The following is a 26217-nucleotide window of genomic DNA, read 5'->3' on the forward strand; positions in this document are numbered from 1 at the left end:
CGCCCCATTTTACGCTTTAGCTCAGAAGGTTATGGCACTGCTCTGACTCGTGGTGACTGTAGCCCAGCACAGAGCTGCCTGGTAGGGTTCCAAGGCTATCAATGTTTTCAGACTCAGACTCAAACAGCTACATCTTTCTTCTGAAGAGCAGCTCATGAGTTCGAACCAATGACCTGTTGTTTGGCAGCTGAACATTTAACCACTGTGCCAACCAGGGCATCTTGTGACTTGTGTTAGGAAATTTAAATTGGGTGCATTTCAAACATGTGAAACCCAAGTACAAAAGGTACATGATTCAAATAATCTATGTAGGTATCTTGTTGAGCAAACCTGCTCAGATGACAATAGTTTGACCCAAATAAACCTTACTAATGGTTATTTCTTAAGACTTTTCATCCAAATTCAAAGTTCAGCCCTTTGCCTAAATTTATATTTATACTTTACTTATGATGGATGTGTGTGTTCTAGTCAAACATAAAATTTAAGGACTAAAAAGAGCCTTTCTGGTAAATGTCTGTCCTTTTATATAGGCATTTATGACAATTATAAGAGCTTATACTTCGGGTTTTTAAATATTGTCGTATCTCACTTCCTCCTCCCAAAATCCTCTGGAAAGAAAGAGGGACATATATTATTTCTTGACACGCAGAGAGGTTACAAGAAAGACAGAACTGTGTCTGGGTCTCAGATGTCTTCCACTTTTAGTCTACAAGTATGTATTATCAGTTAGGGATAAGAGTAAGCAATATTTGTTCTAGAATTTTAAGCAGAAAATAATTCAATCCTTGGCATTAGATGCTTATAAGTAAGTAGAATGGGCTTCAGACTGTTTCCAGAAATGACTTCCATCACCACAGGGTGGGGCTTACTATCAGCGGAATGATCTGAGCTCATCCTTGGACTCACTCCAGGGATCAGGAAGCCAGAGTCAGGAAGTTGCTGCTTTTACTGCTGCGAATGCCGTAGCTCTCATCTACCCAGGGCCTCCTGGCATGCACAGAATCGGTACCTGGCACTGGAACGTTAAAAATCTCCAACAGAGTCTAGACCACCACTGCTGGAAATTCCTATGCATTTCATGAGCTTGCTGGGAAGAACAAATCACACACACACACACACACACACACACACACACACACACACACACGACATTTTGGTCTTCCATAATTTCCAACCAGGCATCTGATAGATGCAATGGAACCCACACTCAGAACTCAAGGTGAAAGCAAGTCTAGAAGGTCACTCTTTTGGCTGCGCAGCTTTTGTAGACCAGGAGATGGTTCAGTAGCAATTGAACACAGCGATTTTCAATATTAGCCACAGCCAACTTTTTCTGCCTTCTTTCAAGATGTTGGCGAACATGATGAAGACAGCCCCAGGCGGCACATCACTAGGAATGGTTCTTGTGACGGACACCATGAAACAAAACCCCCAAGCAAACCCACTGCCATTGATTTGATTGCGACTCCCACCCTTTACGAAAGCCGCTGGTGGGTTAACACCAGCAACCTTGCCATTAGTTAGCCGTCCAATGCTCACCTAACCGCGCCATGCCATTACTGATATTTAAATACATTTCCCAGGGTTGGGTCGATAATTGGCAGAGCTGAAAATTGCCCTTGACATGAGTGATCACAATGGCCGGAGGAAACACATCTACTGTGGGAGTGCTCCCACCTCACGATGATTCCACGTGGATGAGTGGCACTGTGTGCCCTAGGCTTTGCGGTGGATGGGCTTTTGGTAGGAGATTGCCAGGTCTTTCTTTGGGGGCACTTCTTGGTGGATTTGTATTGCTAATCTCTCTGGTAACAGCTGATTACATTCACCATTCTGTTACACCCCCCACCCCACCCCAGGGACTCCTTTAAGCAGCTTGGAATCCATGAAAACGTATCCCTTCCCGGTTCCCCTTTTTGAATAGCTATGAAATGATACTCAAATGCTGTGCTAAAACCAGGGCATGCTGACCTTTTCTTGACCTACCAATCCTGATGGGGTGGTGGTGGGGAATTCAGGATGCCATTCTGCAGGACTTCATGATAGCTCAGTGATCATTCCATGCTAGTCATTTGCATACCCACTCTTGGTTAAAGCCTTTTGTAGTAAAGTAGGCGTTCCTGGGGGATGCAGCAGGGTTACCTGCTTGACTAATAACTGAAAGGTTGGCAGGTGGAACCCAGCAAGGAAGGTGAAAGCCTTGAAAAGTCTGGGGCGTTTACTTTCTACAGCAGCGGTTCCCAACCTGTGGGTCGCGACCCCTGTGGGGGGGTGTGTATCAAACGACCCTTTCACAGGCGTCACCCGATTCATAACAGTAGCAAAATGACAGCGATGAAGTAGCAATGAAAATAATTTTATGGTTCGGGGTCACATGAGTTGTACAAAAGGGTCGCGGCATTAGGAAGGTTGAGAACCACCGCTTTAGGTGGATGACCCTATGTTCCAGGAAGTGGGCCCCACTCCGAGCTACTGAGATGAACTGAGTCAAATAACTGGTGCTACCGTGGGTTTTTGACCTCGTCTGTCAAAAAGACTAAACGGGTTACGCGTCTAATAGGATATTCTGGCAAAAGCACAAAGAACTGCCTTTGGGATGTTCGTCTTGTGATGTCGGTTAGCGCTGTGGCCATCAACTTTGTGACCATGAGGCAACACTCGGAAAAGCTGAAAATGATGGAATGTAAAAACCCAAAGAATCTGGTCCTGTTAAAAACGGAGCCATTGAATAAACCCTTGAATCTCTTATGTCCCAAATCCTTAAGCTAAAAATGCCAGCGGTTTACATGTAGCCAAAAGCCCCTTAGCAGCTGGTTCTCATCCACTGAATTTCTGCATCATCCCAACTAGTGGCTCTCATGTTTGCATGTATATAGATTCCAGCCCCCTTCTACATTGTTGAGGTTTCTAATGTACTTATTTTATAACAACTCGGGCTGTTGATCACTTTTGTCTTGGGTGATGGTTCTTACCATTAAAGTGCGTTGATTTCAGTTTGCAGATCGGAGTCTTTCTGCTCCTCACTACCCCTCTTCCACCCACCCGCCCAAAGCTGGAGCTCGGTTGGTGATGGCGGCTCCCACAGGTCTAGGCTATCTGCCACAGGCCCTGGAAGTGCTGGCATCCCGGGCCCTGGAGATTGCTTCCAAGGCCCTTTCAAGAGGGAAGGGCTCCATTTTGGACGTTGGTTTCATTATTCGGGCAGGAGTTACCCCTTCGGTCTGCATTTAGGCCTATGGGCCAGACTCAGGCTTGTTACCATTTTGTATTTCTGGCTCAGGGATGTATGTGGCTCCAGAACTTCTGGATTTTCTTTTATCCCCACAGCTCTCCCACGGCCCAATACGCATAGTAAATTCGCCATAAACGACTTGCTGGTTTGTTGTAGTGTGGTGGCTCGCATATTGTGGTGATGCTGTATAAGCTATGCCACTGGTATTTCAAATACCAGCAGTCACCTGGTGGTCAGGTTACAGCAGGGCTTCCATTAAGCACATTAGAAAGAAGGGGTGGTTCACTTCCGATTAGCCACTGAACACCTTACAAATAGCAGTGGGACACTGTCTGATACGGTGCCAGATGAGCCCCTCAAGTTGGAAGGCAAACAGCCGATCCCAATGACGTAGATGGAACATTTTCAGGACCTTCACTTGCTAATCGGCTGCAACTCAACATTAGAAGAAACACTTGCAAACACCCATTAATAAACAAAACATGGAATGTATAAGATATAAATCTAGGAAAATTGTAAGTCTTCAAAATGAAATGGAAACATATAAAGCTCATTATCATTGGGAAGAATGAGAATTCCATGCACCGTGCTTACAAAATACGTACACAGCATAACACGCAGTCGTTCAAACAGAACAAGGGATACTGCCTGACCTCAAATCAGGAAAAGTGTGCATTATGGTTGTATCCTTTCACCAAACCTATTCTAGTCTGTATGCTGAACAAATATTCCAAGAAGCTGGACTACATGAAAAATGCAGCATCAGGGTGGGAGGAAGCTTCATCGACAATCTTTAATATGTAACCCTGTTTACATGAGGGTTTGAAGCCCTTGCTGATGAAGATCAAGAACTGCAGTCTTCAGTATATGGGTGGCAACTCCATGTAAATAGAACCCAAAACTCCTCACCTCTGGACCAAGAGGCAACATCATGATACACGGAGATTAAAGTCTTCACGGATCTCATTTTACTTGGATACCCGGTAAACTCATGGGAGCAACGGTTTCAGCAGGGAAAATGGCAGCAGCTGTCAAAGTATCAGGCATATGCACTGGACAAAACTACTGCACAAGACTTCTTTTACAGTGTCGGAGGAGCAAAGATGTAGAGTACTAAGGCGCATCTGACCCAAGCCAGGATATTTTCAATCACCTCATACACTTGTGCAAGCGAGACAACAAAGACCACAGAGAACTGATGACTTTGAATTGCGGGGTTCGTGATGGAAACTGTGTGCTGCCAGAGGAACATACAAAGCTTAGGGGAAAGACAGCCAGAATCCACCTTAAAATCAAGGATGATGAGACAATCTCTTGTACGAGGACAGGCACCATGAGTGTCGAGGTAGAGGGGCAGTGAAAAAGAGGAAAGCCCCCAAGGAGGTGCACTGACACCGTGGCTGCAACTACGGGCTCAAGCACGGCCACCATTGCGAGGCTGATGCAGGACCAGGTTGGGACTCATTCTGTTGCGCATAAGGTGGCTGTGGGCTGGAACCCCTCAGAGGCACCCAACAAAACAACAAACCAGAGGAGGAGCAAGAGAAGAGAAGAGATGGCGGCTTTGGGGACCACGTCAACCCTCCACCACTGGTTTATCACTGGGAGCAGCAGAGTACCAAGAAATAGGGTTCTGTGTCTCATCCACCTGGATTAACAGCAGAAAGCAGATTGGCAGCATTGTTTTGCCTTGTACTGGTTTTTATTCACTTCCTTGAATTTCATGCGAGCCCAGGAAGAATGATACTGGGTCAGTTTGCACAACAGCATGCAGTTTATGTAGGACAGAGTTCATAAATCACTTTAAGTTCCAGTCAGTTTAATATAAAATGCTTTTAATTGGTTTCGAAAACATTTAAAAAACAATTTTTGAGCACTTTCAATAAAAAAAGAGAACTGAAATGCTACTGCAATATTCAACTACTGTAGTTTCAGCAGGTACAACAACAGACAACAACAAAACACCAGGGGGGGAGGGAGGGGGGAAATCTGACTTTTTGCACTCAATGAAAACATGGACCAGGGCTTGGTTGTGTCATTTATGTAGTAAAGCACATTATAGTACAAGACTGTTAGATGAACCTCAGATGCACTGCACAAAAAAACACGTTTCCTTCTTTTCAGTTCAAAGAGTCAGTGCTTACTGCAATCATATGCAAAATTATTTACTTCATGAAGTCTTATCATGATGAACATGACGCAAAATGTTTTAAACATCAGAACAACGAAAATAATCTGAGAAGAGAACATAGTCAATAAGAACTAAGTAGAATTAGTAAAACATAAAAAGAAACTTGTGAATAACTATGCTTGTCTGGTTGACACTGAACCAGTTTCAATACAGCCAAGGAGGGGAAAAAAAAGTGGTTACAGGAATACCTAGTACTGTACAAGATAAGTCAATAACACTCATGCACATTTTGTGATCATGTATTAACATGGTGAAGCAAACTAAACGTAATTCTTCCTGCTGTAATATTCTCATGTAAGAGAATAAGAAATAGAAATATCTCATTGAGATCAATGCACATTGCTACATAAGACAATTTAATCTGTCACTTTGATGACATTTTGTCTTTTAATAATGAAACACATTTAAAAAGTTTAATCTGTGGATTGTATTGGTTGCATTTATCCTAAGAGATGTGCCTACCACAGGTTCAACAAATTTAGTGCAATATATGAACCCCAGAAAGTTTGTTGGACGAATTCAACCAAATTTAAAGTGTTTGCTGCAATACTGTACAGGGGGTTAAAAATCTCCCAGTCTTTATTATTATTATTATTTTTATCAAAAAAGATTTCCATTATTTTTATATTAGTAGGAAGCTAATAATGTAAACAAGGGATTAGAATGGCCTCAAAATCTCCGTTTCAGAGTATCTCCGATAGAAAGGCTCCCATCATGAGTGAAGAGAAATCACAGTTTCCTTTGGGTATTGCATACTTTGGTGTGCAGTAGTGCTGTGTCTCAATGTACAGTGAAGAAATAACTAGCATCAAGAAAAAGGTAGGTATCTAACAGATTAAATCAAGATAACAGCAAACACACAAATGCCAATAACTAGGACATATCAATATATAAATCTCTGAGCCAACCCTAGCACCAATTATTTATCAAAATATGTTGATACTCTACCTTGCAAATTTATGGAATAATGAAACCTTATTAAATTAAACCCTTCATCACATCTGTTAAATATTCATTGATTGTAGTCTTCTGATTGACTGATTAATTAAGGTCAAGGAAAGCTTAGCAAGGTTCTAGGTTGCATAACAATGGTTTAATGTTAGCTCTAAAGACTCAAACAACAATTTTAAAATCTCTTTGAAAGTGATTTCAAAACTCACTAAATGGAGCTGTCAACAAGTGAGCAGAGTTGTGTTTACATGTAATTCATATATAATTATTTCTAAAACAAAATGAGAGCAACAACAACAACAAAAAACAAAACAAAACGGGAGCCATAAAGAGAACATTTAAAAACAAATCCTGAGTGCTTCTTTTGCAATTGTGGTTATCACAATAAATAAATTAAGCATGTAATAAAATGCTCCTCTTCTTCAAGTACTATCCATATCCCCTTTGTTTTAGCAGAGATATAAGATGTGTGGCTTCAGACCTTGGGTGGTAAATATTTGTTTAGTTTTCTATGTTAACTCCTTCCTGCTTCTTTGATTTTCATGATCAAACTGCATTAGTTATATTCAGGAGGAGCAAAGGAGTCCGTCACTAAATCGAGGGGTGGAGAGGGCCCAGAAGATTACTAAAGTATATTATAATTAAAAATTTAAAGAGAAACCTTAAATAGAATTTTAATATGTGCATGCAGCTATAGTGATGAAAACTAAGAAAACACTTGAACTCTCCTTCTCATTTCCCTTATCTCAACTATCAAATAAGAAACCAGGAAACATTTTCCTAACATGCTTGTATTTACTCTATTTAAATGAGCTTGGAAGTTCTTTGTTTCATGGGTGTGTCTGTTAGCTAAAACCAACATTTAAAAATAAGCCTAGTGCAAGATCACATATACAGTGGCTACTAGTTTTTCCTCTTAAAATTTTCCATGCAGCTTTTGCTTTCCTTAAATATTTAATTTTCCATTATTTTCTATTTAAGCCCTTCATTGTAGGTTACGTGGTACTGAAGCCCCAGAAAGTCCTACAGAGATTTTTCACTCTACAGTAGCTTTATGCTTCAAGCCTAAATACTTAAGAACCTGAATATTATCCCTGTTTGAAGGAAGACCTTCTTGTCTACATACAGTTCACTTCAGCTATGATTTCATACCTAAAATACCCACAACAACAAAAAATAGCCTATACCTAAAATCAATGGTTCCTCCTAAAATCGGTGCAGATCAACAGATGAATTAAAATGAACTTATACAAAATAAAAAGATCTAAGATCGCTCACGAAAGCTGGTTAGTCCATTGTTCACTAGCTAACGATGTGATTAAATGGGGGGGCATTATAAATTTGAAAACCTAATGCTGGCTCTTCTACAGCCTACTGTCGTCAGAAACTTGTTAAGAACTGAGGCAAGTCTAACCATTTCCTACTGAAGAAGAAACCACTTGTGCAGCAAACGCTTTTAAAATGTCACAATTAATAGTAAGTGTTTCTGCTGCGGAGGCACTTCCATTAAGACAAAGACAATACGTATGTCTTTAGATACAGTGTGCTACATATTATAAAACACAATTTAACCCAACATTTCAACAGTCGGATGGTCCTTGCTTTCTATCCATTCGAAGCCCGATGAAGTCATGGAGTTCATGGATTCACTGCAAATTTGTTGAAATAAGGGGTCATTCTTTAATTCTTCCAGTGTAGCTTCATCATCTTGTCCCTGCTGACGACCTGGATCAAACAGTAGATTTGGATCTAAAGTGTTCAAATCATTGATGCTGCCTGAGAGCTCAGAAGACAACCTGATATCGTTAGAGAAATCAGATGCAGTATTGGTGAGATCAGATGCTACCTGACCTACCAGCTGCTGGTTGGTTTGCAAGCTGTCTCCACTCAACAGGTCTTTAACAGTGCTATTGAAATCTAATTGTTGCTCTCCAATTTCTGATTGTGCTTGATTATCTCCAGGAGAAAAACTGATCTGATCGGTGCTATTACTTTTGGTGAGGTAAGATGGTGTTTGGAATTCATAAACAGAAGTGCTGGAATCGATCATAGTCTGCGGGTTGGCACTAGGAAAAACCGTGGAAGTTTCCAAAATCTGAGTGAGATTCATCCGGGCGGTGTAATTGGAAGGCAGGTTGTTCATTCCCAATCCTCTCACCGCATCATCATTGTCAGAATCAAGTTTGCTCAACAAAACATTGGTTATCTTTTTACTGTTCGCTTGCTTCTGAAGCGCATTCGGGAAGGCTGTCTGCATCATGACTGTCAATGGAACGGACTGACTTCTTTGAGCTATGTTGTTGGCACACGCGTCTGTGTGAGCGCTTGTGAAGACCTGAACTTCTGGGGTTACTGGGCTTCCAAAGGGGGCCACGTTAGACCGTGGGATATTAGACACTGGATAGAGGGTGCTTCCACTAAGATTTCGTTGGCGATGAACAGCAGGGCTCACACTGCGGCATCGGAAGTTGCTGCTGGCAGATGAATTCGTTCCTTTATTATCAAGAGGGGCAGGGACTGCAAAACCCTCCTGTTTACTGGTGTTACTGACAGTGGCACCTTGATGCTGCACAGGAGAGACAGGAGTCAAACGGCCAAAATGACTGTCATGATATCTGGATTGAGACTGATAAGACTGCCCAGGCACAGCAAAAGCATGAGGTTTCCTGAAACGGTCTTCTACTAGTTCCTGATAGCTTGGGAGAATGCCATGGCTAGAAACTGATGAATTACCCACCCCACTGTACCCATTATTCATCCACTCAAGCTTGGTTTTGTCAGGGTGGGTGGCCATGGGTCTTTGCATTGGCTTCACAGGGCTACTTGAGACAATGCTGGCATCATGATACGCCATACTAGAGCTTATTGGGGTAAATGCAAATGGATTCCTGCATTCAACAGGGCTGGGAGGGACACTACTGCTGCAGTTAGAATGTGGAGTACCAATGGGTGTATGCCGGCTACTTCCTAAAGCACTGTCCACAGGTGTAGTCTGGGCTAGCCTGGAGCAAGGGCTCTCCCGAGATAGACCCTGAGACCCAGCAATCATTTCAGACGTTGGGGTGGGAGTTGGGGTCGGGGTCGGGGTTGGGGTAGGAGTGGGTGTGGGTGTGTGGATTGGAGTGCCATTGCTATGGATTGGATGATAGAAGTGGGCGCTAGAGGCCTGTGATGACATTGGGGCTCCTGGGGTGACTGACTGACTCTGCAGGGGCATTCCCAAACAGCTGCCGTAAGCATGAGAACTGTTCATAGACATCTGCTGCTCCATAAGCACCAGCTCCTCCACGATACTGTCTTGGGTTAGCTCATCGTCAAACGGGAAGTAGCTCTCACTCGTCTGAGGGACAGAAGACTCAAATTCCTTCAAGTCAGACTGCAGCGGTAACTGATCCGAAGACTGTGCTTGTATTGGATTCAAAGAAGAGTCTTGCATCTGGCTATGTAGCTGCTGGCTATATGTGTCCTGTGGCATTCCTTCCAATTCCCAAACAGATTTCTCTAAATCGTGGATATCAGGGTGCTCAGAAATTGTCATAGCGCCGATATCTTGCTGTTGTTCACAGTTGGCAGAGATAAACTCAGAATCCTTAGTGACCTGTTGCCATTCGTTTGGATTAAAGCTGCCATCTGATTTGGAATCACTGTCCAAGAGAAAGACACTTCCTTCAAGTTTCACTTTTATATCTGGAGATGATGATGGTGTTGTTGGCTGTTCCAAAGCCGAATCACTGGGAACAAGAGCAGAGGAATTCAAGGGTTGACTTGCCACTACATGTGAGCTGACATTTACTGAGACTGTGCTAGGGATTTGAGCACCAGCTGTTGAACTTTCTGTTTTCCCTGAATGTGGAACCTTTTGGTCCTTTGTAACACTGTCTGGTTTCTGACCTTCAATGATAACCACAGAAAGCTGTTCCACAATTGGTTTCTTTACAGGAGGCACCTGGGACTCTTGTAATGTTGAAGATAGTCGCTTTCGTGGACTTTTAGTGCATAATTTAGGGTCCTTATTTATTGAGTCACCATTAGATGGTGAGCTGGTGCTGGTGAAAGTTAAGCTCTGAGTGGCAACTGAGAGAGTGACAGTGCTTTGATTATTGCCCGTTGAAGTGCCCGGCAGAATTTCATTACGACTTTTACATTTGGTCCTCTGGTCACAGACCTTAGTTGCTTTTACTTCACTGATTCCTTCATTTGAAGGTTTTTGCACTACTCCGTCTGCGTGACTTTTCTGCCCTAGAAGGGCACTAGGTGTTGTTTTGGGAGCTTTAGCCCCATCAGCGTTGTCTTGGCACTGTACAGGCTGCTCATCTGACAATGTTTCAGGTTCCATTTTGACTTCCACAGCAGATGTCCCCCCAGCACTGCTGGTCCTGGGCCCAGGAGACTGAAGGGAAACAACAGACCCATTCTTGATCTGTGGAATGGTCCTCGACTCTTCTGTTGCTCCTGCAGCGCTGCTTACGGAGGCAGAGTGTTTAAGAGGAGCACTACTGTTGCTGGGGGTCAGGGATATCGCTGTCATCTTCACCACATTCAGAGAACTCACGTGGGAAGCAGGGACGACAGCAGTCTTGATGGGGCTGCTAGTAAAGAGGACAGTCGTTGGAGAGCGGATGGTGAGCGCACTGCTGTTGGCTGGTTTGGGTAAGATCTGAGGGTACCGGTGCCGGGCAGAACGATCCCCACCAGGACTGGCTGGCACGTTCTGAGGAGTCTTTGGTGCCTGTTTCACAGACTGCATGTGCTGAGTGACCACCTGCACATTGAGAGGAAGAACTTTGCCATCAGAAGAACTCACTGGACCTGGGGAGGTTACCAACTGCCTGGTCCTCTGGACCTGTTAGGAGGAGGGAAAAAAACAAACACCAAAATCCAGATTTGGTCAGTCTGAAATATCAACAGTAATTTACAGATGCAGGCATTTATTAAATGTTAATTTTTTTTAAAAAAGGAAAGTTCCTATGGTAAAAGAGAGTTCTCTTGGACGATGCTCTACATTGTCATAAATAATTATAATAAATACAACCACGATGCAACAATGTTATAAAATAAAGTAAGAAAAATAACATTTTTCAATTTACAAGATTAAACACTTCACACTTTCGATGAGTACTTGGTGAAACAATGACTTTTAGGGATCTTTGAAGAAAAGGAGATGAAACCTTGAAAAAACATACAATTATAAAGGGGTCTACTGGAGTCTATGCCATGTAACTCACTTATAGAGGAAACGGTCTTATAACTAAGTCTACCTTGGACTTTGATTTCTATGTAGCACAACAATACTGGGGGTAAAAAAAGGCCCAGTGATCTGCCTCTATTAAGATCACAGCCAAGAACACCCCACGGAGCAATCCTACTGTGAAAAACATTAGGTTACCAATGGCCACAACTAACTCAATGGCAACTGACAACAATTAACATCTTGGATCTTAGCTACACTACTATGAATACAATTCCAGAAAGAACTACCATGTACCCAAGTTTACTTTTTAGCAAATAATGCCAGAGTGTATAACCAGACATCATTGCACGTTTTAATAACATGATTATGGTGATGATAAATAGAACAAGAGAAAATAAAATACTGCACAACAATATCAATAATGATGTATCACCTTACTGTAGAATGATACTCCTTTAACTAAAAGCCCTCTCCTCTAACTCTGGTTGTGTGTCACAGGAAAGGACGGTACTATTAACCTCGGATAAGGAGAAACAAAGCTCAAGAGCAGTTAAGGAAATTTCCAATGCTAGCAAAACATGCTATAATTTTCTGCATCTAAATATATATTTTTAAATAACCCAATTTTTTAAAGTTTGCAATTGTGCCATCTTGGCTCAGCCAGAGATTAAACAACTCAAAAAATGACTCATTGTTTATATAAGCTCTAGGTATATATTGTGTCTCTGTATTCACGTATGTCATTTCGCAGTGCAGTTTGTAATCAGCAGCATGTAGCCTGAGTGAAAGGCAACTGATCAAGCTAAATCTGTCTATGGCCTCAAAATCAGCTTGTCACTGCATCGAAATACGCACCTGCCTCCTTCCCATCTACCACTTTTTACTTAGATGACTGACTGCCCCCATCTCAATAAAGCCAAACGTAATTTAGTATTACCGGGATGGGACTAGGGACAGCTGCTACGACGATACCGATAGGCTGAGGAGAAAGGATTGCAGGGCTGCCATTAGAAAGATTAGCGACTCCATTGCTTGCTGCACTTTCTGACTTGTTCGCTGAGGCTTCTCCTGGCAGAGGGGACTGCAGTTTCTGCTCTTGTTGCTTCTTTTGGATTTTCCGTTGCAATTGTTGTTTAGCATCAATCGGAGATGGCAAAGTCTTCACTTGAGGCTGAAAGGAATTACTTTCAGCTGTAGGTATAAATGCAGAAGGCTGGGCAATTCCTTTAATACCTGTAAACAAATAGAAAGAAAAACTAAAGTCAATACTCTTCTTTAGAAAGGGTGGCTAGCACTCAGTCTCTTTGGATATGCAGCCATCTACTGGACAAAACAACCAAAGCTGCAATTTTCAATTCATGCTTTCTTTTGAAACGTGCTTCCAATTTACAGAGTTGTCAAAATGGTTTTAAGTGATCCCTTGAAATACAGTTCAACTCAGGGAAGTTTTCAAAAAAGAAAAAAATCGGTTTTCATGTGTAATGTGGCACTAAGAACATCAAAAACGAAGATGGGCAAAAACCGTGTAGGAAAGAAAATCGAGGGAAACACTCTCTTAGTGGCACGACTTGTTCTTCCTTTTCTGAGTCTCGTCTCTGCTTTTCCTCATCCTCACTGCCACGGAGTCGATTCTGACTCACAGCGACACTATGGACAGCGCAAGAACGGCCCCCGTGGGTTTCCGAGCTATACCTCTTGCCAATTGCAGCCCAACTCAGGTTAAAGCACTCCGTCACCAGGCTCCTGGAGACAATCGCTCTTTACGGGAGTGGAATGCCTCATCTTTTTCCCACGGAGTCCTGGTGATTTTGAATTGCTGACCTCGCGGTTAGCAGCCCAATTCGTAACCTACTACGCCACCAGAGTTCCCTTTTCTTTACCCTAGTCCACACCAATAATTTGAGGTGGGGAGAGCAGTAAAGACAAAGAACAGAGTGGAAATCCTCTTCCACACACTCAATTGTGACCCCTTTCTTATTCCCTAAGTACTAGTTTTTTCTCTTCAAATCCAGCTCACTCTCCCTCCCAGATCCACCTCATCTCTGGCTTCCCAGCCACTGTACCTGAGAGCCTCGGTCAATGGCTCACAGCTCAGGTGCTTTTATCCTGTCAGAGTTTGTAGAGAGAAATGATGAGCTCCACGCAGCTAACAAAAGCAAAAGGGCTTTTGTAACAACCTGTTTTTAATAAGGAGGATATAGATATATATATATATAGATATCTCCCCCCAAATGCACCTCAAGGGACAAAGATTAATCACCACTATGATGGATAGTCTAAATAATGTAAGAACTGAGAATATTTCAAGAAATTCTAAAACTCCTTTGAGTAATAATACAATTATTAGTGTTTAGTCTCCTCAGGTAACTACTTTCAGAAAGAGAAAACACACACACATACACGTAATTTTTAGTAGTTTGGTTAAAAAAGCACGTTACTTTATACTTGATAACCCATTCATTCAATATGTCTTTAGGCCATTAGCCTCTGACTAATGTGGGGAATGAGTGAGAGAAAGGATTCTTTTCTCCATGATGTCTCCTAAATCCTCAACCTGTTAGAGCACCACTCTAGGAGTCAGTAGGAGTCCTGGTGGGGTAGTGGCATTGGGCTGCGATCTGCAAGGTCGGCAGTTTGAAACCACAAGCAGCTCCTTGGGAGGCAAATAGGGCTTTCTACTCCCCAAAACAGAGTCTCAGAAACTCACAGGGGGCAAGTTCTACACCCTGCCCTGCAGGGTCATTATGAGTCAGTCTTGACTCGACGCCAGTCAATCCATCCAGGTAACAGTAGTGGTAAGAGACAGAGAATACAAAAAAGTCCACAATTTTTAGAGCCTCATTTTGCCAGAAAATGAGATTCAGCCTCCTCAAGTAGTCTGTTTCCCAATCTTTAAAATGAAATAAATACTACCTACCTCACAGGACTCTTGGAATATATGTGAGTTATGTAGGGTGTAAGGTCACTTGGTGAAGAGATTTAGGTGTTAGAGTTTGCACTGAGGCACTCGGGTAATTGTGACTAGACTTCAAATTAAACTAGAGTTTATTTTGTAACACTGTTGCTTAGTTGAACATAAAGGACAGAGCCATGCACACACTCTCTCTCTTTCCTCCGGTGAAAATGTAAAGCACCGAGGAATGGACACTGGAAGGGAAATGATACTATGGAGTTAAAATGTAACAGATAGTAAAAATTTTTTGAAAGCCAAGCTAATTGAGACACTACAGTTCTGGATGGGAGAAATCTGTAGATTTTAAAAGATAAAATATTTAGATTTAATCATGAGACGAATCATCCTTAGAAAACAAATTTCATGTTAATATGTTTTCCACAGAAATAATAATTCCTAACAGTAATGACACAATTTAGTCTGTTAGTTCTTCTTCAGGTTTTATGGTATGACTGCACAAGACATTTAAAATATTTAATCAGAATTGATACTTAACAAATTTCACAGTTATTAATTTAAGAGGAAGTCATTTACTCTAACACCATCAATTCCTCAAACATTCCTCTTTGAATGAAAATATCATTTAAATACATATTAAAAACACATCACTTTTGCTACTTTATAATGCTTTATACATTTTATCTTTTGTAAGCTTAAGGTACCTTTCACAGTGCCCCCAGATTATTTTATTTATAAGCATTAGTTTCTTGAGGAAGTAATTTCAAAATTCAATCTTATATTTTACTTCAACTCAATTTATTAATTTAGTTGCACCTATGTGAAGGTTATAAAAAGCTTGCCAAAATCTTTAATTTCATTCTTCCACAAACTGTTTGAAGCCCTCTCATCTACACGTACAGTCACATCTTTAAAGCACATATAGTCACTTTTTATAACTCTTAAAAAGCAATATAAAAAATAATACCAACGGGGAAATCTTACCTTTCATATTCCAGCAGAGCAATAGACAAAAAGTTTCAGTTTTATAATGAGGATTGTTATTTTGTGGTTGCTGGTTCAGCAAACCAATACAAGTTTAGTGATTATGAAGTGGAACGGAAGTGAAGGTGTATAAACACTCAACAGGTGAAGTTCCTTGGCTCCACTCTTCTTTTACTACCCATTCTACATTAGTAACATTCTGGTCTGATCAATTAATTTAACAATAGTCCATTTCGTACCTGCTGGTGCTGCTGCCATTACAGTTAGAGCTGCCATTGACTTGGTGCCTATATAGTGACTTTTTACAAGGAAGCGGGCTAATTCCAACACTGTGTCAAATGGTTGGCTTAAGACTTTCTGGGCCCATTCACACACAAGACGGCAAGCAGAAGAGATAACTTCTTCATCAATATTTTGAAGCTGCCCAGAAGGTTCAACTCCTTCCAACTAAACAAAGGAAAGAGAAAATTAACCTTTAATTCAAGCCCACCCTTAAGCAGGTGAGGAAATCTAAATCTGTTGAGTTAAAGTAGTACGAAATGACCTTTGGGTACCTTCCACCAAACCAAATCCATCGCTATGTGTTGGTTCTGTTCTACAGCCACCCCATAGGACAGAGTAAAACTGCCCAAAGAGCTTCGTAGGCTTGAAATCTTTTCGGAGGCAGACTGCTCATCTTTCCCTCATGGAATGGCTGGTGGGATCTAAATGCCCACCTTCCAGTTAGCAGCTGAATGCTTTAACCACTGTGCTTCCAAGGCTCCTTTTGGCATATTAGAGCCTTACAAGCAAGAGTTCTATACCTACCAGTGTACAGCCACAAGATGCACTGTGAATGTAACATATTGAACAGCATTAAACAAATATAAAAGCCAGTATGGAGGGGCTTTCAAAAAGTTTGTGAGGAAAATCCCATTGCCCTATAAGCTTTTTGAAGCTCCCTTGATTTTAAAAATCTTTCTAAAAGATCTTTATCACATTATAAAACAAATTATACTGCTAGCCTAGCTCTTCTTTCTGTGTCAGTAGTCTATTTCTTCTTCTGGAAAAAGTCACACATGTGTTACCTTGTGACGTGTTTTTTTGCTCTTGATACTACATCCTGGATATATTTATGAATCAGTCATCTTAAAACTATTTTTTGCTGTCTCTCGTTTCACCAGCACTATTGATGTAAATCAGATATGCTAACAGTTTGCTGCCAACTGGAGGCTTTTTTTGTTTTACCTACTTTGTGCGGTTCCTGGTCCTCGCTGTGATCCAAATATGACTATGCAGTATGCACCTCAGTGTTGACAGAAAAGTACAATTCTGCTTATTACAAATAAAAGAAAGAAGGCTTACCCCATCTCCAGTTTTGTGGAAGTCAAGGTTGGGCAGTGTCGGCATATGCACAAGAGCTTTTTTTCTTAATCCACTGTAGCAATATGTACTAGAGAGTTAAGGTCTAAAAATACCGTAAATTCAATGAATTATTTATATATGTGTGTACATTAAATCTTGCATCTGAGAAGAACTGTATATGAAATGGGAATAAAATTAGCATGAGACAAACCCTTTCTGCACTCCTGAGCAAGAAAATCATGAATTTTAAAACTCAAGAAAAGTTTACTCTATCAAAACCGGAATCATTGATATTGAATAATATGATGTTACTATCGCAAATAAAAGTAAATGATTCTCTTCTGTTACAAATTTTATGAGTAAATGTTCCTAACAGGTTGTGCCAGCCACCAGAGACACACAGGTCAGAAGGAAGGGCCTAGCCAGATGGAAACCTGGCACAAGGGAGGGAAACTTTAGCCCAGGGCACCGAGAAAGAAACATCTCTTAAGAGTGTCACAGGGGCTTTAACCTTTTCATTTTTCTTTTTCCACTGAAACACACAGGATTATCACCTGCAACATGCCAGAGACATATCGAGACATCTTTGTTTGCATTCAGGAAACAAGGACAGGTCATGCAGCTAGGTGCTGAAGAACATCTGGGGCCATTTTAGAAAGGGGCCTTCCTTTCCCTGTCCTCTATCTCCCCCCAGTGGCGACTTTTATGCTTTACAAAAGACCAACAGCTATGCAGGAAGAAATGAGTTATTTCTAATATAATAAAATACCTTCTATTTTACATTACTTTTCCCAGAGCAGAAAGGGCTTTAGTAAATTTTTAATCTTTCAGTTGCATTTCCACAACAAAATGTTTGGATTGTTTTATATATGTACATATATGTATGTGTGAATATATGTATACATATATATGATCTCAATATGTCTAAGTTACAGAGAGAAAAAGAAGTAAAGAATAATATCATATACTTTACAATTGCTGAATGATCGTATGTCCCTAAAACTGTTACTACTAAAGAAAAAAATCAGAAAAGAAAAAAGATTAGACCATTAAATACATTGTAATGATGAGTAAGGCACAAAAAACATTATCTGCCATTTTTCCTGTAGTTTAATAAGTAGCTGGAAAAATAAGGTTTGCAAGTTTTCTACTAAGAACTTTTAAGCTGTTCATATTTGATTTAAATTTATTTCTAACTATATCTGTTCGCTGAACGACAACAGATGTTCTGTAATAAGCAAAAACTTCAGAGATTACTAAAACCCCCTTGGTAAAGGATATTTCGATTTGCCTCTCGTGCCCAGGCGCCGTGCCTTCATATTTGGAAAGACATTCTTCATTATCTTCCCGAAGTCAGCAGCACTTAATGGGTGGTAACCAAGATTGTCACAATAGCTCCTGCGAGAGAGGGAGGGATCACGCGATAGAGCAACAAAATAAAGTGATACACAGCAGGGAGCTACCTTAAAACAATTTCATTCATATGATTATCCCTTTTATTCCTTCGACATTTTATCTTGCTGTTGAGAATATACACAGGAAAACTTGGATCAATTCAAAACTGAGTTAATCAACACTGATTACATTGGTTTGAGTTGGGCAACTATCCTCACCTTCCTTTTCTGAGTTGTTCCTTCCTCCTTCACATCAATTTGTCCCCTCACGCTGTTTTATATATATTTGAAACTATGGAAATAGTTCTTAGAAGAACATATTCTCAAACAGCCCCCCTAACCCCAAACTAGCTAAGCTATATTATGGTATGATTTAAAGATGATTCAGGGGTTTATCTTTTGGTTTATGAGTTAGAGATGATCTCAGGGCAATCATTTCAGTTCATCTAGCTTCCAAAGCTCCAGAACATCTAGCGTCTGTGAAAGTATGAAATTCTGTTCTGTGTTTTCCTTCTTTTGATCAGGAGTTTTCTACAGAATCTTTGTTCAAGCTGTCCAGTAACTGTGGCCAGGCACTGCCCAATGCGTCTTGTCTCCTGCAGAGGAAGCTCGTTATGAAGGATTTAGGCACTGCAACACAGCCAATTATTTAATGAAGCCCTTCCAACCACGGTTTCTGTAACTCCCACTAACTGACCTTTTCCTGAGGTGCCTGGGTCATTCAAAGGTGGGGACTATACTGAAAGGTTTTAAGGTGTGCTTGTTACAGGCTTCATTGTGATTGCCATCCTGCTGCATATAAAATAAACCAGGACCAGATGGTGTTTAGTTCTGTTGTGCATGAGGTTGCTATGAATCAAAAACTATTTGATTCAAGAACGAGAGATGTTTACTTGTGTTTCATTGGCTATGCAAAGGCATTCAACTGTGTGGATTATAACAAAGGATGGATACAACTGTGTGGATCATAACAAAGGAAGGATAGCCTTGAGGAGAAAGGGTATTCCAGAACAATTCACTGTGCTCATGCAGAACTTGTACATGGATCAAGATGCAGTTGTGTAAACAGAACAAGGGAATACTCTATGGTTTAAAATCAGGAAAGGCGAGTTTCAGGGCTGCTTTCTCTTACCATGTTTATTCATTTCTTATGCTGAGGGGACAGCAGAGAAACTGGATCACATGAAGAAAATCCAGCATCAGGATGGGAGGAAGGCTTATTAACAGCCTATGATTATAACACATCCTTGCTTGCTGAAAGGGAGGAGGACTTGAGTACACTTGCTGTTGAAGATCAAGGATTGCAACCTATAGTCTGATGACAACTCAACATTAAGAAAACCAAAATCCTCACAACTGCACCAGTAGGTAACATTATGGTAAACAGAGAAAAGATTGAAGTTGTCAAGGCTTTTTGTCTTGCTTGGATCCACAATCAATGCTCATGGAAAGCCGTGGTCACGAGATCCAACGATGCACTGCATTGTGTAAATCTGCTGCACAGGACCTCTTTAAGTGGTGAAAAGTAAAAGCCTTACTTTGATGACTACGGGGCCCGACTCAAGCCATGGTATTTTCAAGCCATAGGAAAGCTGGACACTGAAGAAGGAAGACAAAGGGAAAATCGATGCATATGAACTATGGTGTTAGCAAAAAATATTGAAGGTATCATGGACTTCCAAAAGAACAAAGAGATCTGTCTTGGAATAAGTATAGCCAGAACGCTCCTGAGAGGCAAGGATGGTGAGTCTTACGTATTTTGCACGTTATTAGGAAAGACCAAAACCAGGAGAAGGCATCATGCTTCATAAAGCAGAGGGGCAGTAAAGAGGAGAAAGGCCCTCAACAAGATGGGTGGACGCAGTGGCTGCAGCAATGGGCTCCCACCTGAGAGCAGTGGTGAGGATGGCGCTGGACATCGGATGCCTGGCGGCGGCGTCGTGAGTCAGATCGGACTTGAAGGCACTTAACAGCAACTGTGACCCTCAACTTCCAAACCACGAAACCAAATCTCATGAGGTGTATGTTTTCACTTTTGTTGCTGTAGGTAAGCCATCACACAACTATTACCAATTACTTTTCTTTAAAACAGGGGTACACCTTACTGACAGCAGTTGTAATAAATGGCTGTACAACTTCTACCTTTAATTTTTTTTTCCTACCTTTAATTTAATGCAATTTTTCCATGGCCATTAATACTTTTATCCACTTCTTCCACCCCAGTAAAGCCCAATAAACTTTATTCTCTACATATTTGCCTTTTTCTGTCTTTTTACTTATTTCATTACGCAACAGGAATTGGTGTTTTTTTTTTTAAGGATTTTTTTTACAATGACCTTACTTTCAAAATACTCTTTAGTGGATATTAAAAGAACTGTGTAAGCATCTAAAACAGATCATTATAGTATTTCTGGATCAAACAGAAGGTGCCCTAGTGGTGCTGAAGGTTAAGCACTGACTGCTTAGCAAAAGGATGGCGGTTTAAATTGATTAGCTGCTCTTCAGGAATAAGATGAGGATACTATGCCCGGAAAGATTTACAGCCTTGTAAACTCAAAATAGGGCCAATATGAGAAATCAACTTGATGACAGTGAGTTTTTAAACTAAATGTTTATGACTCAAGCTTCTATCTTGATAATTCATATAAGAGGAAAAAAGAGAATCTCAATTTAAAATTAACAATAACAATTTCAAGTATAGCTCCTCAATACCTTCATTTTGGATGGAATTGTGTGAGCTGGAAATGAATTCAGAAGTTTTCTAGTTCAACTTCCTTCCAGATGTAGTATTGGCCATACTCCCAAATAATGTGCTACCAAATGTGAACATTTCCCTGATGTAGAGGATATATACTGCAAGATATCTTATCCAATTTTCATCAATTCTACTTTTTGTAGAAAAAGAATTCCATTAGGATAGTCCTTTACCCACTGGAAATCTCTGGATATTAAATGATTGTTTTAAAACCTAATTTAACATGTATGATTATTGTATCTATTTGTAATTTTGAAACCAGTACTTTATAACAAGCCATGAGGTCATTCCAGGCCATATAGAGATCGTGGTTAGTTTCATCCACTTTCCTGCTTCATAATTTTAACTTCTGGTTGATCAAGCAAGATATGGTATCAATTAACATCTAACTAAGCATCGTATTATATTTATGCAAGGTTCACAAATGTTCTGTTCACAGACTAACATTAATGCATTCTTTTTTTCTTTTTTAACATTTTATTAGGGGCTCATACAACTGTTATCCCAATCCATACACACATCAATTGTGTAAAGCGCATTTGTACATCGTTTCTCAAAACATTTTCTCTCCACTTAAACCCCCGACATTAGGTCCTCATTTTTCCCCTCCCTCCCCGCTCCCCACTCCCGCATGAGCCTTTGATAGTTTATAGATGGGTATTTTGTCATATCTTGCCCTATCCGACGTCTCCCTTCACCCACTTTTCGGTTGTCTGTCCCCCAGGAAGGAGGTCACATATAGTTCCATGTAATCGGTTCCCTCTTTCCTACCCATTCTCCCTTTGCCCTCCCTGTTTTGCCACTCACACCACTGGTCCTATAGGGCTCATCCGTCCTGGATTCCCTGTATTTTCAGTTCCTATCTGTACCAGTGTACCTCCTCTGGTCTAGCCAGTCTTGCAAGATAGAATTCGAGTCATGGTAGTGGGAGCGGGGAGGACATTAATGCATTCTTAAAAATGAAGTAATTTCTTTAATTCTCTCTTCAGGAGATGAACGTGGATGAGGACTGGCCTTCCCTTGAGGATCCCAGTCCTGCCCCATGTCATCTTTCCTTCACCCTGTCTCCCCCAGAGTTGTGCTCCCTGGGGCAATGGTAGAGATTGGTGCCACCCAAGAGTTCAACTTACACAGCATTGGCTGAGTAGACCCTGAAGGAGAGGCTGCTTCCTAGCCTCCTTCCCACTGATACCCCTCTGCCCCTGCAGCTTCACCAGCCACAGCAGCATTAAGGGCAGCGCTTCCTTCCTGCAAGCCCCCTCTGCAGGAGGCAGCTACCTCAGCCCCACTCCAGGGGTCACCAGCAGCTGGGCCTGTGGCCCTGATGGGAACAAGTGGTGATAGTCAGCAAGAGGAGGAACATGTTCATGGAGAACTATGAGTGGGACTCAGAATTTCCTGGGGATACAGAACTGCTGGAGACCCCGGACCTGGGGCTTGGCAAGCCCCCAGCCTCCATTTGAAGCTGAGCCAGAGCTAGTCACTAAGACCCCAGACAAGTGCTGCCCCCTGAAGGCTGCTCATGCTGCTGGACCCACTGTGCTGCCCTTTGATAGGAATTCCTGGCCTGCTGCTGCTGAGATGCCACTCAGGCCCTCTTCCCAATCTATCGACAGCCAGCCCCCTACCCTGAACAGGCCACTTGGCTATGATCACCCCTGGTGTAAGTCTGGGCACAGTCTCATGGACTCTGCAAAAGACGCCCCCCCCAAGACCTAGTTCCAATCTGGGCAACCCCCCAGCCCTTGGTGCCATGACACAGACTCTGGTGGTGGGCTTGATCCAAGACATAGGTGCATCTTGGGGTTGGTTCTTAGGTCTGCCTTGTGGTGTGTGTGAGGTTTTATGCAGGTAAATAAAAAATCTGAAAAATGTAAAAAACAAAAATTCTTCTCTCTTATGAAACATGCCTCATTTTTAGACTTTGAAATTAAGTCTAATATTAAAAATTACCTTAAACAGCCATTCAAAATGCATGGCAGCAATTAAATATCCAATGTTTATTCATACCATTTACAAATTAATGTGGTAACTTAAACATTGTCTAAGGATATAAAAATATAAGTAAACATTAAAAAGATGGATAGAAAAAAAATAAAGACATAAGATAACCAAGCATCCCTGACTTTTTTGTTGTTGTTGAGATTTTATGAGATTGTATTACCTCATTTACTCATACCAATACCCTTAGGGGCCAGTATTATTATTATTATTATTATATATAATACGGAGATGAGGAATTTACACAGAGAAATAAATCTGGAAAGGATCTTGGTCATCCAGTCTAAGTTACCTTAGAGATGAAATGCTTTTGTTGTTAATCACTATAAACACAGTGAAAGCCTTAAAAAAACCCAAATTTTATATTTTTCTAGTATTTACAAAGAGAAAATTTATTAAGAGACATCAATTTTAAAATTATAAAGCTTGTTTTGTGCGAAGACCTACACTGCTATTTTGCTGTATAACAGCATTCATTTATGATATGATAAAAAAATGGGTACAGAAATCTAGGGAGGGTTCTAAAGATGGTAAAAGTCCCTTTCCTTATAAGTATTAGTCAAACAAAGCATTTTCTAGGTGATCTGGAAGACAAATGAGAGAAAAGTAATCCGAAAGAGGAATTAGATCCTGATAGTCTGGAGAGAACACTTCTCTGACACTGCCGAAATATGACCATATTCCTGAGAATACAGAAGGCTGCACATCTATACGGGGCTGTGTGAATCACCAAGACAGACACAGAAGGTCCTAAGCTGTCACCGCTGACTCTGGAAGCAGGAAGTGAAGGCTGCGGTAGAGCTGCACATTTCCTGGGTGACTGCTGACAGCATGACAAATTGCACACAGTCTCTAGGGAAAGACTGACACTGACTGTTTCAGGTGTCTAAGGAAGTCTTTGTCAGATCATTAGTTGAAAGTTAAGCTAACTGAGTAAAAATGTATTCATGCAAGACAATGAATACAGGTGTTACAGAAGTTGTTCAGCAAAGCAACAACAATAACAACTGAACAATCAAACAAAACCAAAACACAAGCAACAACGTGAGGTGGTCTACATGTCTGACTCACTTGACAAAGACTGCAATCAGCAACTTAAACACATTCAGAGAATTATGGGAAACCAGGCCTCACCAAATAGAGAATATCAACAGAGAAACTGAAATTACAAAGAAGAAACGAACAGAAGTTCTGGAGTTGAAGGTAAAATAACGGAGATGAAAAACTGAGTAGAGGCACTCAAAAACAGATTAGAAGCAGTGGCAGACATGAAAATAATGTATTGAAATGATCCTTTCTGAAGAAAATAAAAATGAATGAGGAAAATAAAGCATCCTAGGAACCCCTGGAGAGAACAACATACATATGGAAGTCCCAGAGGAAAGAAGAGAGAGCTGCAGGTTGAACTGAAAAATAATGGTTAAGCTTCCTAAATCTGATGAATTGCATTAATCAAAACAGCGTAGTCTGTAGTAACAATGTAGTCTGAAGTTCAAAAAGACCCAAGTACTCTGAAACACTTCACAACCAAACTTTCGGGAGTTAAAGACAAAGAGAGTCAAGAAGAGATACACAATTCATTACGTACAAACAGCACTTAAGGATGACAGCTTATTTTTCATCAGGTATCATGGAAGCTAGAAGGAAGTGGGATGAACCATTCTGGTTTTTTTTTCCTAATCATTTTATTAGGGGCTCATACAACTCTTATCACAATCCATACATACATCAATTGTGTAAAGCGCATTTGTACATTCACTGCCCTCATCATTCTCAAAACATTTGCTCTCCACTTAAGCCCCCCGGCATTAGGTCCTCATTTTTCCCCTCCCTCCCCGCTCCCCACTCCCTCATGAACCCTTGGTAATTTATAAATTATTAGTCTGTCATATCTTGCCCTGTCCGACATCTCCCTTCACCCACTCTTCTGTTGTCTGTCCCCCAGGGAGGAGGTCACATATAGTTCCTTGTAATCGGTTCCCTCTTTCCAACCCACTCTCCCTCTACCCTCCTTGTTTCGCCACTCACACCACTGGTCCTGTAGGGATCATCTGATCTGGATTCCCTGTGTTTCCAGTTCCTATCTGTACCCGTGTACATCCTCTGGTCTAGCCAGACTTATGAGGTGGAATTCGGATCATGATAGTGGAAGCGGGGAGGAAACATTTAAGAACTAGAGGAAAGTCGTATTTTTCATCGTTGCTACATCGCACCCTGACTGGCTCGTCTCCTCCCCAAGAGCCCCCTGCAAGGGGATCTCCAGTGGCCTACTCATGGGCTTTGGGTCTCCACTCCGCACTGAAAAAGATTGTCAGTTAAGATTTCTACATCCACCAAGTAGTTACCCTTCAGAAATTAAGGTAGAAGACATTAAGATAGTCCCTGTTAAACAAAAACTTGGAGAAACTGCCACTAAAACACTTACCCTACAAGAAATACTAAACTTTAAATTAAAAGACAATATACTCAAGTCCACATAAACAAATAATGAGCACGGGTAAAGGCAATGCGATAGGCCTCACATGTATTTTATTTCGTCTTATCCATACGTACATTAAAAAAAGAGTGTAATTGAGCAGAGACAGAAATAAGAGGGCAAATTTTTTCGACTATTGTTATTGCCAGCATTCCTTCTCATTAAATTTCCTGATGTTCCAAGCCAAATCAAACTCGCTGCCCGGTACCAGGTCAACGCTGTGTTGCGGGTTTCTGAGGCTGTACTGTTTACTTGAGTAGAAAGCCCAGCCTTTCTCTAGAGTAGCTGCTGGGGGTTTCGAGCTGCCTACCACGGCATTGCAGTCCTACCGGTAACCACCACACCACCAGGGCTCACACAGTGCTACTTAAAGGTTAAATAATTTTGAATACTTTCTCAAACTACATGCAGTCCTCATCCACTGACATGCCACTTTGGAACAACTTTCACTGCTGGAGTGACACAATGGCTGCAACAGCGGGCTCAACCCTAACAGTGGTGAGGGCAGCGTAGGTGAAGAGTGGTGTTTCACCCTGTTGTACACAGGCCCACTACGAGGCGGTGCCAACTTGATGAACCCTAGTAATCCCCATTTGTCGGTTGTTGTATTTTATCTCTCTGGGGAGACAATTTACCATGTGTCGTCCTTATGGGTAGACTGTAACATCATGTAACATCCTTATTTTTTAAATTTAATTATTACATTTAATAGACTTTCCACTTAAAAAAAATAGCCAAGATAGGAGTCATTTTCTCCTACAGTTCTGTATTAAAATGAGTTACAGTG

The 26217-nt window shown here is 41.2% G+C and overlaps 1 protein-coding gene across 1 annotated transcript in view; it reads right to left on the reverse strand.

Annotated features, from left to right (window-relative positions):
- Positions 1-5050: 5050 nt before the first annotated feature.
- Positions 5051-26217, reverse strand: part of RFX7 (regulatory factor X7) — a 96580-nt gene continuing 75413 nt past the window's right edge. The window contains exons 5-9 of the mRNA XM_004709443.3: positions 18086-18202; positions 16805-16889; positions 15700-15907; positions 12503-12798; positions 5051-11217 (exon numbers count right to left, since the gene is read on the reverse strand). Of these exons, the coding sequence (XP_004709500.1) occupies positions 7942-11217; positions 12503-12798; positions 15700-15907; positions 16805-16889; positions 18086-18202 (3982 nt within the window). The 3' untranslated portion in view covers positions 5051-7941. The remainder of the gene's footprint in view (positions 11218-12502; positions 12799-15699; positions 15908-16804; positions 16890-18085; positions 18203-26217) is intronic.

Source organism: Echinops telfairi, unplaced genomic scaffold (assembly GCF_000313985.2).
Source record: "Echinops telfairi isolate 266 unplaced genomic scaffold, ASM31398v2 ScPeMD7_8;HRSCAF=38, whole genome shotgun sequence".
In the NCBI taxonomy this organism is placed as follows: Eukaryota; Metazoa; Chordata; class Mammalia; order Afrosoricida; family Tenrecidae; genus Echinops; species Echinops telfairi.